This window comes from Falco rusticolus, chromosome 6, assembly GCF_015220075.1.
Source record: "Falco rusticolus isolate bFalRus1 chromosome 6, bFalRus1.pri, whole genome shotgun sequence".
NCBI classification, from domain to species: Eukaryota; Metazoa; Chordata; class Aves; order Falconiformes; family Falconidae; genus Falco; species Falco rusticolus.
The window spans coordinates 26354861-26370358 of record NC_051192.1 but is presented as its reverse complement, the minus strand read 5'-3'; the positions used below and the strand labels follow the sequence as shown (position 1 = coordinate 26370358).

Sequence of the window (15498 nt, the reverse complement as noted above, 5' to 3'; positions counted from 1 at the left end):
TCTAAATATATTCTAGATTCAGGCCTATATTCAGTTCTACAAATTTTGTGTCAACCCTCAGTCTTTTTTATATAATCAAAAGGTATTCCACCTTAAGCCAGCTCTTAAAATGCTTTAGTAATTTAGGAAGTAGTTTACATCTCCTCCAAGTGAAATTATTTCCCATTTGATACTGCATCAAACTATCCCTTTATATAGAAAATGAATTATTTTATTAAATGTGTTCTGGCACACCATCTTCCACATGCTATAGGATGTACATGCCACTGCAAAGTAACAAATCTAAACTCATTTGTATTGCTGATTTTACTCTGTTCTGTACCTGCACAAAATTAATTCCCTGTTATAATTTGTCCTGAATTATTTATGGGAGGCATCAATTTAAAACAGTGTTCTAATAATCAAACCCATAACTGCAGTTTGTCCCACTTTCAGGTTACCTTCCTACTTTGTATTTTCTTTAAAATTATGAAAATTTGCATCTAGGTTGGTTTAATGGACCCATAATTGTCATGATCTACCTTGCTGAAGGTAACTCTGACCCAGATAGTATGAGAGATCTATCCAAGGAAACCCTTGTAACTGTTTCCTAAAATGATTGTGACTCCGATTTTTTTTTCCATATGGCTTTTATTCTTGTAGTCTACAGTATTATTTGAAATCTGTAAATCTGCCCTTGTCTTTTATTTCTGTCTTTCCTTACAAAGTGTGTTCTGTATTCCAAACATTTAGTTTCTGTGTATGGCTATATCAACAGCTGTATTGATTTCTAGTTTCATGTGCAATACCAGCACAGTCCCCTCATTTCATTATCCAGTCTTGCGTTCAAGTTGAGATATTTAACTGTTTTGTGAGTTGTTTAGCAAAAAAATTTACTTACTGTATTTTACCATTTGACTATTTCCAGCAGTGTTTGGATATTCTCCTCTGTGTTAGTACTGAAATTCGAAATCTTAGTTGTCCTTTATGTCAGATATGAAGATCTCATAAATTTTTCCTTACCTTTCACCTATACACTTAAGCTGTTAGATCTTTCAAGAAAAAACGAAAGGGGAAAAAGACAGTCAAATGTTGTTTGAGACCACAAAATTTCTAGGCTGCCTTGTATTCTTACTCATTGGGATGCCTGTTTAGACTCATCACCCTTGGTTTTGGTGTACATTGAGAATAAATTTTAGAGATAGTCCAACGTGTATTTACCAAGTCCTTGCTGCAAGTGGCAGCTGACAAGTTCTCTGGTTTATCTAAGAGTGCAAGTGATTTGGCATTTCTTGACTTTGGAGTACAGTATATCAAGTGGTTGAAATCCGATGCTGGATGCCTGGTGATATGCAAAATATTATTCAGAAATTATGTATGTACCATTAGCAGCATTTTGCATGAGTAAATGCCAGTGGTGGTTTCCTGTTTCAAAAAACATTTGAGAACTATGACAAAGTTTCTTGGTGACTGAACTCACTCTTCTGTACTAGAGATAGCACCTTGCTGTTCTGCCACTTTTCCAGAACGGTATTTAACCCAGCTGTGTTCTGTCTTGTTCCTGGCAGATCTCCAAATTACTAACTTGCCACTATAATTAGCATACTGTTTCAAGCCAGGGAGAGTTCTTTAATTCTAGAGTGATTCTGTTATGAAATAGACAAATATCCAAAGCCACTAGTGCCCAGGAATCCCTGATGTTGTAAGGCTTTTAGGTATGATACTTGCCCGTGTTGTCAGACTGGAACCCTACAAAGCCCACTTTAAGATAGGCAGTAGTTGCCTGAGCCTGGCAGTGCTATCTGACAGTTTTGACAAGAGGAGTTCTTCACATGAGACACATTTATGTTGTCCCTCAGGTAGCTGACGATTAATGGTGAAACACTTCCATGAGTTCCGTTGAGAAAACTTCATGGTAAACACCAGGCTTGGAGCTATCTGGTGGTCAATTCTACCACTTGGACATGGTGTGTTAAAAGCAGAATGGGTGGCAGGATGCTTTTGAGAAACACTTCCTTTTTTAAATCCTAGATTTGCTGTTTAGCACTAGTTTATATGGAAATTGAGAGATCTGAAAAATAACACTATTGCACAGTATCAGTTACGTAACGTTACAGATTTTTACTAGGTCTTTGGCTGTCAATTGCTTTTCTTGCTTGTCAGGATGTACATGTTCTTATTTAGCCTTTTGATTCTTTATCAAATGTGTGTATTATTCAAGTCACTGGAACATTCTGCAAACACAAAGACATTTTTTCTTTCATGAACAGAATATGGAAAACTATTATGTAGAAGTTTAGAGTTCTTATCAGTGTAGTTGTGATATCTTTCAGATTCTGTGGGGTTAATTCTTTATCTACTGTCCTCAGTTTAACGTTATAAATACCTGAAACACGGTCATCACAGAACTTGTTTCTCTAGGCTGTCATTAATGTTGGTGAATTGAGATACTGACCTTGATGGCCATTCTTCAAGGTTTTTCAAGGCTTTGATCTAGCTAGCTGTATGTAGCGGGCACTTTTTTTAATTGTGTGTGGACTGTTGCTTTAATTCATTGCCTCAGCATCTGAGGAACCAAACCTTGGTACTTTCTTTGAGCCCAGATTTCATCCTACGTCATCATTGTCATAAATTACTATTGTTGTTGTTGTTATTATACCAGCAGATAGTGCCAACACGTTTTTAGTTTCTTCAATAATTGACTGTTCTCTCAGTGATTTATTTCGAGCTTTTTCTACAAAGGTACAATGGATTTGTATTGCAGCTCTTTAGCATAGTGTGCAGGTATAAAATGTAGTTTTAAATTAATTGGTTTGAGCATCTCAAGTAACTAAATGTGCAGCCTTGATTTATCTTGCTTCTTCGGAGAGTAAAGTTTTGTTCTCTTGTAGCTGGGTTGCTTCCATTCCTATGCCACCTCACTTAACCCTGCTTTTCATTTATCTATCTGTATTACAAGTTGTACCTTGTGAACAATTCTATGTTCCCTTTTTCAAAATGAAACCTAGATGTTATGAAAAGCTTTGGCTAGGACTTTCTAAGTTGTCTTTTCTAACCTTGTTCTAATACAGATACTCTCAAATCATGGTTTTGGCATTGCATAAAACTCTTCTTTCTTGGCAAAACCGATGCATGTGGTGTGAGGCAAGTGGTTAGTCCATTGTATAGGGCAGTCTGTGTCAAACAGACCACTTCTGAGTGTCTTCCAAGGCATAACAACTGCTAATGACCTGAAGCAGTTCATATTTTCAGCTAACTACAGGTAGGAAACTGGACATGTTCTGACTTCTTCATGCTGTCTTCTCACCTGCTAATTGCAGCACTGTAGCTGCTCAGGAAGTGTGGCTTGATGTAAGAGACTGGGAGATACAGTTGCTTCGTATATTTTCCTGATGTTATATGCATGTTCGTTTTAGGTGAGCAAGACTAGCAAACCCAACAGCTGACCAAACTATTGGCAGTACTCAGATGAAATAGTTCTCAAAGCAGCACGTAATCATGTTAAATAACTGTAATTCAGGGCAGTTGGTACTCCTTCCTCTCCCCCAGACATTTTTGCTTTAATCAGAGTGAATCAAAACGTTAGAAGGGCTAGTTAAAGCTGCTCTGCTTTTGTATGTCCTTTGAGGTTTTTCCTGAAGTGGGAACAAATGGCTCCTTGGCCTTTATGGCTTACTGGATGTTGCAGAAGCTTGTACTGTTACTGCCCTGACTTCTGCTAGTGCAAGTGTCTTGCGGTTCACCTTGACAAGGATGTTAAATGCCAAGTTAATGACCTGGTTGTATGGAGGAGACATTTGAAAATCTTACTGCACATGTCAGTTGTCTTTATTAGCCTCCATATCAGTCTGTTCTGACTGCCAGCCCTGCCTTAATCCTGAAAACATTAATGAGAGCTATGATGGTAAACCCTGAATTTGTTTCAAAAAGGGGCTCTTGTTAGCTCAGTGTTTTTAATTTGAATAATATGCCAGGTTAATTGAAATACTGTAGGTTTTAACAGAAAGATGCCTTATATCTGTTCGATTTAGAGCTTGGGCAAAATGAGCTTTTCTGCTTCTAATCACCCAAATGGTGTGAATCTTGGTGAGTTGCAGATGAAGAACATGCTTCATATTAATATTATTATGGGAAAAGACTTAAGTTACAGTGACAACTACCAGTTTGTTTTGAATTCAGCCGTGTTGTATTTACTGTTATTTTTAGAGGATAAATCCATATTAGAATCTCTTACACATAAGAAATCTCATTATTTGGAAAGCTCCTGGCCAACTGAGTCTGTTATGGACCAGTTCTCAAGACAAACCACTGGCCACACCCTTCATGGAGATGTGGAAAACCAAGACATGGGTTTTTTTTTGACAAAATGTGCTAACTATTTAAAGGGAAAAGAACAGAAAGCTGTCTCTTTGTCAGGGGAAAGCCAAATGTTTTGGTTAGTGGTTTTAGTCATCAAACAGACTCTTCAGAAATAGGTCACTAACACTGAAAACTATAGTTTTACAACTTTTCAAGAATTTTTTCTTTCTTTCTTTCTTTCTTTCTTCCCTAGCGCCCCCCCCCCCCCCTTTTTTTTTTTTAATTGGATTCTTTTTAAAGGGGAAGGTAGTGAAAATAGAAAGCTCAGCGTTTTGCTGTTGTTTCTAACAAACAAGTCAGAAACAAATCTTGACCAGATTTTTTTGGTCCTTTACATGTGCCATTTGGCAAAGGAAAGCATTGATATGGAAAACTCTTCTGGTATCAGTGACCATTGTGTGTTATGATCCCTTTTCACTTGTTCCCAGAAACACTTTAGTTTCATGAAGGGAACGGAACATTTTTGGGACCTCCTCCCTTGTTCTTGTTTCCCAGTGATCTTGCAGTTCGTTCTTATTATGTGATCAAAATGCAAGTTTCAGCTTGCCTGCAGTTCCTGTCACCCACCATGCAGGCAGGCTCTGCTTGAATGCTTTGATGAATACAAGCACCCAAAGTGCTTGACATGAAAACTGTGCATTCTTATCGTATTATGGACTTGGTTTTCAGCTGATGGCGTGACTGGGAACGGAGGGGGAAGTGATGGCAATGGATTGTCCTTGAAGTGTGCATTAGGGCACAGGCAGTCTTCTGTTAAAAGGCTGAGCTGCTTTAGTTTAGGAGTTCCGTGATCAGCTCTTTTAATTCTCACAATAACTCTGAAACAGGGCTGCTGACTCAGGGGATTAGTAATCATATATTAATGTATAGCATCTTACAGTCATTAATGAATTCTACATAAGTGCTTCACAGCTTCTACCCGACTACTTTTGGATGTTTAGAATAAATAAATATCCTGCTCTGCCTTCTTTTTCTGTAACAGAGTGAAACATTTGCATACAGAGTGAAAAATACATTTACTGTATTAATACAGCCACAAAATGTGACATCACAAATTTTAAAAATAAGGCTGCCAAGTAATTATTCTGTAAACTTTTTTTCTTTGCTTTTAAACTATATGCTTTTGAAATGTTAAGTGTCAAGCAGTTTCTAAAATTGACTTTCAGGATGCCTATTCCTTTTTTCTTATTCCTTACTCCATTAAATATCCAATTGCTGAGATTTCTGGTTTGTTTCTCAGCTTCATATTATGTATAATGCAAAATTTTACTTTAGAATAAAATTCCACTATTATAATGCAGTACAAGAGGAGAGAAAGATGACTCTTGAAAGCTGAATCTGCTGTAAAGAGGTTGAAATTACCACAGTAAACCCTATCAGCCTTACATAGGGGAATATTGCTTTCTTACCCTAGAAGTCAAGTTAAGCATTAGCTGAGCAACTGAACTAGTAATACAAACTGAACTTTGCATTACTTTGATATATAGAAAGAGACAATGACCAAATAGCTAGATCTTTCAGTCCTCTCTGTCTTTTCCCTCGTAAGTGCCAGTAAATAGATGTTCTAGGACTGGTTTAATTCCTGCTTACATTTCTAACACTGTTTCCATCTTGTCCAGTTCTTTATCCAAACAGTTAAGCTAAGAAATTATAAGTTTACCGGAGTTTTTAATCTCTGCTGGAGATTTTAAAAAAAAAAAAAAAAAAAAAAAAAAAAGGTAACTTCAATCTTTTATGGTTAAAAATAATTTTCTGATTGCCTTGTAAGGTCTCAGTGTTCTTTCTAGCAATGCACAAAGCTATTTCTGCATTACACAAAATGCAGTTGGTACTTCAGTTGACTGACAATACTTCTTCATAGGTGGACAAATAGATGCAGGTGTAATGAAGTAGTTACAGCTAACAATTCCAGTTTTCTCTGTGCATGATAGTGACACCTAACAGTCTTATAAAGCAAAGTATTTGTTTGCCAGTGCCTTTCTTAATCTTTACGAAGTTCATAATTCTTACTTTTTAATCACAAATGAATGGGTTTGGTATCTTAAAATAAGTCATATGGTACATTGATACACTTCTCCATTCTACTGACAGAACTGGGCAGCAGTCAATAAAAGCTCACATTGTTGTAGTTTGTAATGCTCCTAATTTGTTGCGTTTGTGTTCCTGTCATCTGTCTGTGTCTCTGTCCCCCCTGCCCCTTTCTTCTTTTGAAGATAATATCTCAGCCTTTCCTCTTGGGCAGTAGAACCTCAGTTTGTGGAGGAAAAGGTTGTTCAAAATTTTGGGGGAAGCAAGGAAAGCTTGGGTCAGGAGGAACTGAGATGGGAGAAATTTTGCACCTGTTTAGAAGTATTCCTTTGTTTTGTACTTCAATTACAGCATGGACTTTTTGCATGGGCTGAGTAGCTCAGCAGTTCTGGTGAGGTGGTAAAGAAGCAGACAGCTGAAGCTGCCAAGCTGCCATGAGAGCAGCCCTTCACCTTAAGTTTGGGTTTGGGCTGTTTAAGCCAGTTTGATTTCTGCAGTGCATTTGAGAGAACCTCTTGATCTTCTGCTGTTTCAAAGTCAGGCAAAAAATTTTAGAGATTTCTTGCAGGAGGCATCCAGGCAGTTGTAATTAGCTGTCTACTGAGCAAATCTACATGCTTTGCCCATAGATAACCCTTTTAAGGAAGAGCATGTGTCTGAACTAGCTTCAGTCCTAACTTCATGTAGTATATAGTTTGCTGATAGTCTATACCATAGACCTCTTCAAAAGGACTTTAGAAGTAAACATTTTTTGTTTTCTAGAATACTGCAGATTGGGAATGTGATGGAGTCAGTTTTGGGGTTTTTTTCTTGGCATGCTATCTTATCTCTTTATAATAAATACAATGCCCTGAAGATATTTTTGTGGCAGAGTTCCCTGATGTTTTCTGAGAAGTCATTAGATTTTTGCTCTTACGTACAAGCATAGAATAGTTTGGGTTGGGAGGGACCTTTAAAAGTCTTCTAGTCCAACCCACCTGCAATAAGCAGGGACATCTTCAGCTGGATCAGGTTGCTCAGAGCCCCATCCAACCTGGCCCTGAATGTTTCCAGGAATGGGGCATCTACCAGCTTTCTGGGCAACCTGTTCTAGTGTTTCACCACCCTCATTGTGAAAAATTTCTTCCTTGTATCTAGTCTAAATCTACCCTCTACTTTAAAACCATTACCCATTGTGCTGTCCCTACAGGCTCTACTAAACTGTTTGTCCTCACCTTTCTTATAAGCCCCCTTTTAAATACTGAAAAGCCGCTATAAGGTCTTCCTGGAGCCTTCTCTTCTTCAGGCTGAACAACCCCAACTCTCTCAGCCTTTCCTCACAGGAGAGCTGTTCCATCCATCTGATCATTTTTTTGTCCCTTCTCTGGACCCACTCTGACAGGTCCATGACTTCCCTGTGCTGAAGACTCCAGAGCTGAACGCAGTACTCCAGGTGGTGTCTCACCAGAGCAGAGGGCCAGAATCACCTCCCTGGACCTGCTGGCCATGCTTCTTGTGATGCTGCCCAGGATATGGTTGGCTTTCTTGGGCTGTGAGCACACATTGCTGGCTCATGTCCAGCGTTCCGTCCACCGGTACCCCCAAGTCCTTCTCTGCAGGGCTGCTCTCAGTCCTTTCAGTCCCCCATCTGTATTGATACCAGGGGTTGCCCCAACCCATGTGCAGGACCTTGCACTTGGCTTTATTGAACCTCATGAGGTTCATATGGGCTTAATTCTTGAGCTTGCCCATGTCCCTCTGGATGGCATCCCATCCCTCAGGCATGTCAGCCACATCACTCAGCTTGGTGTTGTCCGCAACATAAATTAAGCAGTTTAATTCTACATTTCTTTCAGATTTCATATTTCTAGGTATTAAATACTTAATTTTCAAAGATAATGTTGGGGATACTCACCTTTCAATTACATAATCTACTACCACCTTGCGCTGTAGTGACTTTATTCAAAGCTTATAGAGACCACTGACTATTCATGAATTACATCTTAGATTCTATGCAGAAATTTTTGAGGCTGTGTATGTGTCAGGGAATGTAGGAATACAAGTAAATGTTGTAAGTCACCAGTTAATCAACCTAGACAAAGGGTTCTGAAGAACAGCATTATTTTAACCATAGGGATCTTTGTGTTTCCCTAATTTTTTAAAGAGTAAACAGACTTCCACATAAACCTGGGAGAAGGTTTCTCTTTCTTAGCTTACTCCATGGACTCAGTTCACTGACAGCAACAGGTGGAAGGCTGCTGACCTTAGCAGATCTGAAAAGACACAGCAGGAAAATGATCAGATCATTATACAACAAGCTTGAATTTGTTTCTACAATTTTAAGTCTTAACCAAGCCAGTTATCCTTAGTTCTGCATGTGTTTGGGATGCTAATACTCTATTTAAACTCATTAGGTTACCCCAAGACCCCTAAATAAATGTTAAAAAAAATCTGAAAAATAAAACATTTTTTGCTTTAAATCCCTTTAGTTGGAAATGTTAAACTGTTTTGCATTGCTGCAAATAAGAGAAAAATTCTTGCCACTGTGTTTTCTGGGCACAAGGTTGTGCGAACGTAGATGATCCTATTGACTGAAAGTTCTGTAGTGCATTTCATCTTGTATTTGGGGAGGAGAACATTGTTGTAACTGCTGTAGTATTTGGAGTTGTTCACTGCTTCTTTCTCTTCTTCCTACAAAAGAAAAAGTTCATCCCTTTAAGTTGAAGATAGAAATTTCTCATCTAATTATATCTGAATATGACTATTAATTTAAGAACTTGCAGGTGAGGATGAGAACTGGTGATTCTGTATTTAGGTACTCATCCCCATTCCACTTGATCAGAATCTAGCCCAGTTAGAAAACAGTGATGATGCATATTTCAAAAGCAACTTATTGATAACATTAACCTGTGGTATTTATGTTGTCACAGCTCTTTAATGTTGAAAGGTGTTGAGCCACAAAGTACCTGTGAATTGGAGGTGGATGCAGTAGCTGCTGATATTTTAAATCAACTGGATATTGAAGGTGACATGTTAATAATTTTCCATAGAAAACATTTTAGGACAGGAGCTATATTGTCAGCTTTTTAAGGCTCAGCTTAGTTAAGTCACAATCCAGATTTCAGTGTTAATGAACTGTTGATCTAAGAATTCATGAAGTTTAAAAAAAAATAAAAATCATTAACTCTGAAAGAAAACAGCTTGTAAGAATAGTGTATTGTCAGAGCAATAGAAAGAGATTTTTGTTAATGCATAGCAGAAGGTTTCAGATCTGTAAGGAGAGTAAGTGAAATATGAACATCAAGTATGAGTGTGTATGTGCATACATCTATACATACACCACATGTTTGATGAGAAGACCAGCAAAAGAAATAGGAGAGTTAGAAAACTAAGGTGTAACTTTTACATAACACTGAATCCTAGAGTAAGGCAAGAATTGCAGTTAAAAAACTAACAGGTTAGAATGACAAAAGAGGTGAAGAAGAATGTCAGAATCTAATTCATCACACTGATGGACTTCCCTTCATGTATTACTGTATATTTCAGCCCAGATTGGCAGGAACCCTGGTTTACAAGCTATATGGGAAGATGAAAAGCAGCGACGGAGACAGAAATGTGAATCTTCTCAGATTAAGCCACCTGAGTCACAAGGTAAAAAAAAAAATTAAAAACTGCATCTGTTTATCAAAAACTTCGAATAAGAAGTAAGCAGGAGGTAGAATTTAAATCAGTGTATCAATTTTGAGGGCTTTTTAGATATACTGTTTTGTCAGTTCCAAGCTTACTGGTTGCCCAGTATGTGTATTCCAATTTTAAAAGCAAGATACATAACCTTGTGTAAATACATTATGATTCAGCTAGCTGCAAAGCATTCTGGGCAGAATTGAATGATAATGAGAGTTAAGATTGCATGGTTTATGATGGAAAACATTTAAGTGTTTAAATACTGACAAAATTAAATGCCTTATCCTGAAGCTTTCCATGGCAGTTTATGCACAAAGGCAGTTCCTTAGAATTTCTGTGGAATTATAGCTAAGGTGATGTTAGCTGAAAATTCTAAAAGGATGGACAAATCCCTGTATTTTGATGTAAAATTCATTACACAGGGAAGACTGTGCTCTGCAAATTAATTGCATAATGAACAGAGTTATTTTCTGCAAATCTAGGCCATTTCTTTTAAAATATGAATTATATTTGGCAAGTAAGCCAGAGGGTTGCAAGAAGGAAGGAGGCAGGTTCCCAACAAAGGCTGACTTTCTGACTGTGGGTTTTTTTCCTGCGTTTCTGTGTAATATTATTCAGGCAGCATAAACCAGACTTTTCAAAATTGTTCACTGATTGTTCTTTTCCTGGATGCTCACCTTGGTGTAATTGCGACATGATTTTTAAATGCTGTTGATACTCGCAGTTGCAAATTGTATCAATGAGAGTATGTGAAGTATTTTAAAGTGTTTAAATACACTTGAAAAATCAACCCTTCAACTTGGCACTTAAAATTAATGGACACTTCAACTTTGAGCCTTTTCCTAACAGAATTAGTAATTTTAGTTGCTCTCTGTGTTAGAGTGGTCAAAGTAAAACTGAATAATAAATATTTTTCAAATTTTAAAGACCGTGGATTTATGCCAGCAACAGAGAGTGAAAAGTTTTTTCAGAAGAGACTTAAAGAAATCCTCAAGCAAAATGACTTCTCTGTGTAAGTGTTTAGCCATTTGCCATAAAGTATAGTATTCTATGCAAACTGTAAATATGCATTTAAAAATTGGTTTTCAATTAACTAGAACGTTGTCAGGATCAGTGGACTACAGTAATGGATCAGAGGAGTTCTCTGCTGAGCTAACACTACATTCTGAGGTACTTTCTCCTGAAGCCTTTCAGTGTACGCCAGCTAATATGGTAGAAGTGCATAAAGATAAAAAGATTAACAAAGGTGAGTATTCTTAATAGCATAATTGTTTAGGCATAAATCTGTGTCATGCTTTGGCTGTTTATACGATAAGCAAAGTAAGCCAGGGAAGCTCTGTCAGTTATGAAAAAATTAAGAATAGCTTTGCTTTTGTTTTCGTTGTTCTTAGAGTAAGCGTTTTTAAAATTGCCATAGCAAATAATGGAAACAAATAGTAAAATCCATTTTAATGTGGCTTGCTTTCATAATATGTTGATGTCTTCGACTCTGAAGTTTTATCTTTTCTCTCTCTGTTGTTCTTTTAAAGAATCCAATAGGACGCATACTGATAAAGAAGAGGAAGCACTTATTAATGAAGAAGCAATTTTAAACATTGTGGAGAATAGTCAGAGCTTTCAGCCTTTGTCTCAAAGACTGAATCAGACTACAGTTTTCAGTGAGTGTGACTTTTCTTCCAGGCTATTTTATTGTTCCACAGTCTTTGTTGTGTTCACTTACCTTACCAGTCATGAAAGAAAGTAAGTAGTTTACCTCAGGGAGTTTGTCAAGCAGATTGAAACTTACACACCACACACACACCCTACCACCAATAAAAAAACACCTTATATTTTCTAAAAATGTCACCAGGACAGTGTATTTTTGAAGATTACTGTGATTTACTGGTTCACTAAGCCTGTCCTTTTGCCAGGTCAGCTCAATGCAATCTCTTACATGTATTGCTCTTCCTTACGCTCCTAGGGTTATGGGACTAAAACTATCAGAATAAAGCAGATTTTGACTGCCTATCTATTGTATTCTTGCAGTTACTGCATCTTTCTCACAGTTAAGGTAGAGAACATGCTCATGAGCTGTCTTTAGAAGCTCTGCTGTCTGGAGATACTGAGGGACAGTAGACTGATAATGAGAGGCAAGTTGCAACAGAGCATTTCCCAAAATTCATGAATACAAACCAATGGCTGAAGGCAAAGAAGCAAGAAGTGAAACATTAAAGAGTGGGAGCGAAACCATGACAGCAAACAAATGTGAATGGCACAAGGGGGGAAACAATAAAATAACACAGCAAAGGAATTTGTATGAAAAAATACTTCAGGTAGAAATAACTCAAATACTCTAGAGGAGATGAAAAGCACGTAGTTCATGCTAACTCTCTATACATTCTTATGTAAACTTAAGGTATAATGTTAACATGCACTACAGTTGATACTACAAGGTCGGGGAGGGGAGCGGACAGGTATCTAAGACCCATAGCTTCCAGTGCTTTGATACATACGTGGTGTGGATATGTGCCAGGGGCAACAAGATACAATGTGGGCAACAATATAAGTCTATGGGTAATATAATATACCACAGTATACAGTCTTCACGTGCAAAGAGAGGAGGAGCGGATAGAGTGAGATTAGGACTACTTTTCAGTGCTGTTTTATTTTGCAGAAAGTAGGTGAGGTTTTGTTTATGAAAGTTTATAGGCAGGGATTTGGATTTATAGAAAGAACTATAAGTAAGGAAGTGATGTGGGAGTTGGTAGACGTGAGCATTGGTTTTTTTTGGTTGGTTTTTTTTTTTGAGTGAGAAGTTTGTGCCAAGAGGGTGAGAACTGGCTAAAATAATGTATAGAGTATGTTTTATGATTATGAATTTGAATTGCTCAGTCAAATAGGAGTGATGAAATGGACTGTTTATTTCCAGTGGCTAGGAATCAAATGGAGATTTTATGATTTTCTGTTGTTTTCTTCTCATTTTTGTTTTTCCTTTTTTTTTTTTTTTTTTTTTTTTACTCCCCAGTCTCCTTGTTTTTACCATGGGGTTACTAATTGCTGATGTCTTGTGTGACCATGAGTAACAAGCTGCATCTTTTGGTTTCTTACACTCTTTCGTAGCATGGACTAGTCTTTAATATGCCTTTGTGGAATTGTAGTGTCACAGGGACTGTGAAGCACACTGCTTCTGCTACTGTTGTGAAGTACACAATAAGGTTTATATTAATGGGAAGTAAAGGCTGGAGTTTAATGATGGACCTCACAAGGGGCAAAGGAGCCAAGAACAGAAAGAGCAACTGAAAGTGGGTTAATTCAGAACTCTGGCAAAGGGGATGGTTTCCATTCTAAATGGTTGCATGGTATCTTGTGAAGCCTTTGTAAAATACAGAAAATGCCTTCCTCATCAATGTTGAGACGTATTTTATATGATTCTCAGGATCATTGTAAATCATATGATATTTCCTGAGGAAGGAGAGTAGAGATTGTAGTTCTTCAGCCAGAGGAGAAGGAGAGAGAGAAGTAACAAAGATGCCTGGTAGACTGGAGATCATAAATTGGTTATGAGGTCAGATGAAAGGTAAGCAGGAGGAGAGTGAGAAAAAATTATGACTTGAAGGGTGTTTAAGAAATCCAAGTAAAGAATGAGAAGGCAAGTGCATGAGTTAGTGTAAGCTTGGGTCAAATAAAAATTAAAATTTAAAGTAGGAATGAAATCAGGTAAAATTTCAGTGTTTAGAGGAACCTAGGAAGAGAATAGGTTGCAGTGGAAAGGGAGATGAAGTTAAGTGTTACAGTAAAGGACAGAGGGAAGGAAGAACTGGTTGCTCAAATTAGCATCACCTTTCATGAGATGCAGCAATTGAAAGTCTTCCAAGTGACACAGAGAGAAGTGCCCAATAAAGTTAATGCAGCCATTGAAATGGTGAGAGCAAGAGAAGCAGTGATGCTTCAGAAGCTGGCACTCATGCTGAAACAAAAGGGGAGAGTGAAGCTTTACTGAATGTGAGGAGGTAATAGGAGGATGTGGAGAGAGAGAGAGAGGGAAGTGCTTCCAATAAATCTGTAATCAAAAGAGGAAGGCAAAAATAAAAAAAGGCCATTGATATTCTAGATAAAGAGCTAGAAAAGATAGCAAATCATAAAACTTGAAAAAATAAGATACGAAAAGAGCTTTGTGTCTGTAGCCTGCCTTGCTTTTAGACAGTAACAAACTAGTAGATTTTAAAAAGTTGAGGGGTTTTTTGGTTTTGTATTTAATGATAGACTATAGTCTACACAAAAACTAGTCATTTACAAGTAGAACAAAATAGAGATTTTACTTGTATGGGCTTTTTCTGCAGTGGACAGTAGTGCTGATGAGGCCATGATTGATCTGTTGGCTGGATTGGAGAATGATGGATATCAGATGGGACATCACAAAACACTCTGTCACCATCATTCTCTTGGAAGCTGTCGAAATTCTCAGAACAGTGATGATGAAGAAAATGAGCCACAGTGCGATAAAGAAGACATGGAACTTAGCTTGTTAATGTCCCAAAGGTGGGACAGCAGCATTGAAGAGCCTGGGCCAAAAAGAAGGTATATATGTGATTTTTCTTTTCTTCATATGTCCTTTTCTGCCAGATCCTTCCTCCCTGCCACCTGGTTTTCAAGTGTGCTGTGAGACCAGTGAGCTGTAGAGAGGTCTTTGTTGACAGCATTGGAAAACTCTATGCAAATCTTGGGATGGAATGCAGTTGTCCACATGATGCTGTGAATCGTCAGTTTTATATGGGAATAAAGATTAAATGTTTTAAGTTGGGCTAGACCTAAGCTTCTAGTTTGCTGTTTGAGGAAAAATTGAGTAGGCTTTTTGTCCTACCAGTCCAAATACAAAACCCTTTAGTTATAAGCTCCTTTTAAGGTCACAGTACAGATGTTAAGGTGTATCTTGTACATCTCACGTGCCTGTAACTTTTACTGAAGTGAATATTTGAGAAGGTATTTTTGTGAAGACTGACTGACCCAGAGGCCTGAGAAAAACACCTGTTTGTTTCCATGCTCAAAGCGTAAATCAAAACATGAACGTTGCTCTGCTGGACTGCTGAAGGTCAGCAACTTGAATATATTTAAGGCCATAGTTCTTGGAACACCTTCTCAGGTTGTAGTGACCTTTTGGACAGTGTGCACTGACAGGCACTGAAAGAAGTTCTATCCGGTGTCTTTTTACCCCTGCTTTGGACAGACCTTCTGGTATTTATAATTCTATTTGAAAGATGAGAGACTTCACAGTCTTAACATTTTGGTATTTGGGGTTTTTACATCAGAAATCATAATTTATAGTATAATTTGGAGAGCATGAGAGGCATAGAAATACTTAATCTTTTTTTTTCCTGAAGACATACAGAGAAGTTGTAAAAGAATCAGAAGTTAGATCATTAGTCCACTAGTTCTAGAGATAATTAATCTCTAAAGCTACTTTTCCTATCTGACCTTTTGATTTTCTTTGGT

General features: G+C 37.6%; 1 protein-coding gene across 1 annotated transcript in view; it reads left to right on the top strand.

Moving 5' to 3' along the window:
• Positions 1-15498, top strand: part of REV3L (REV3 like, DNA directed polymerase zeta catalytic subunit) — a 125065-nt gene that overhangs the window by 57930 nt on the left and 51637 nt on the right. The window contains exons 6-11 of the mRNA XM_037391313.1: positions 9276-9370; positions 9892-9996; positions 10957-11041; positions 11127-11275; positions 11559-11687; positions 14349-14586. Coding sequence (XP_037247210.1) covers positions 9276-9370; positions 9892-9996; positions 10957-11041; positions 11127-11275; positions 11559-11687; positions 14349-14586 — 801 coding nt within the window. The remainder of the gene's footprint in view (positions 1-9275; positions 9371-9891; positions 9997-10956; positions 11042-11126; positions 11276-11558; positions 11688-14348; positions 14587-15498) is intronic.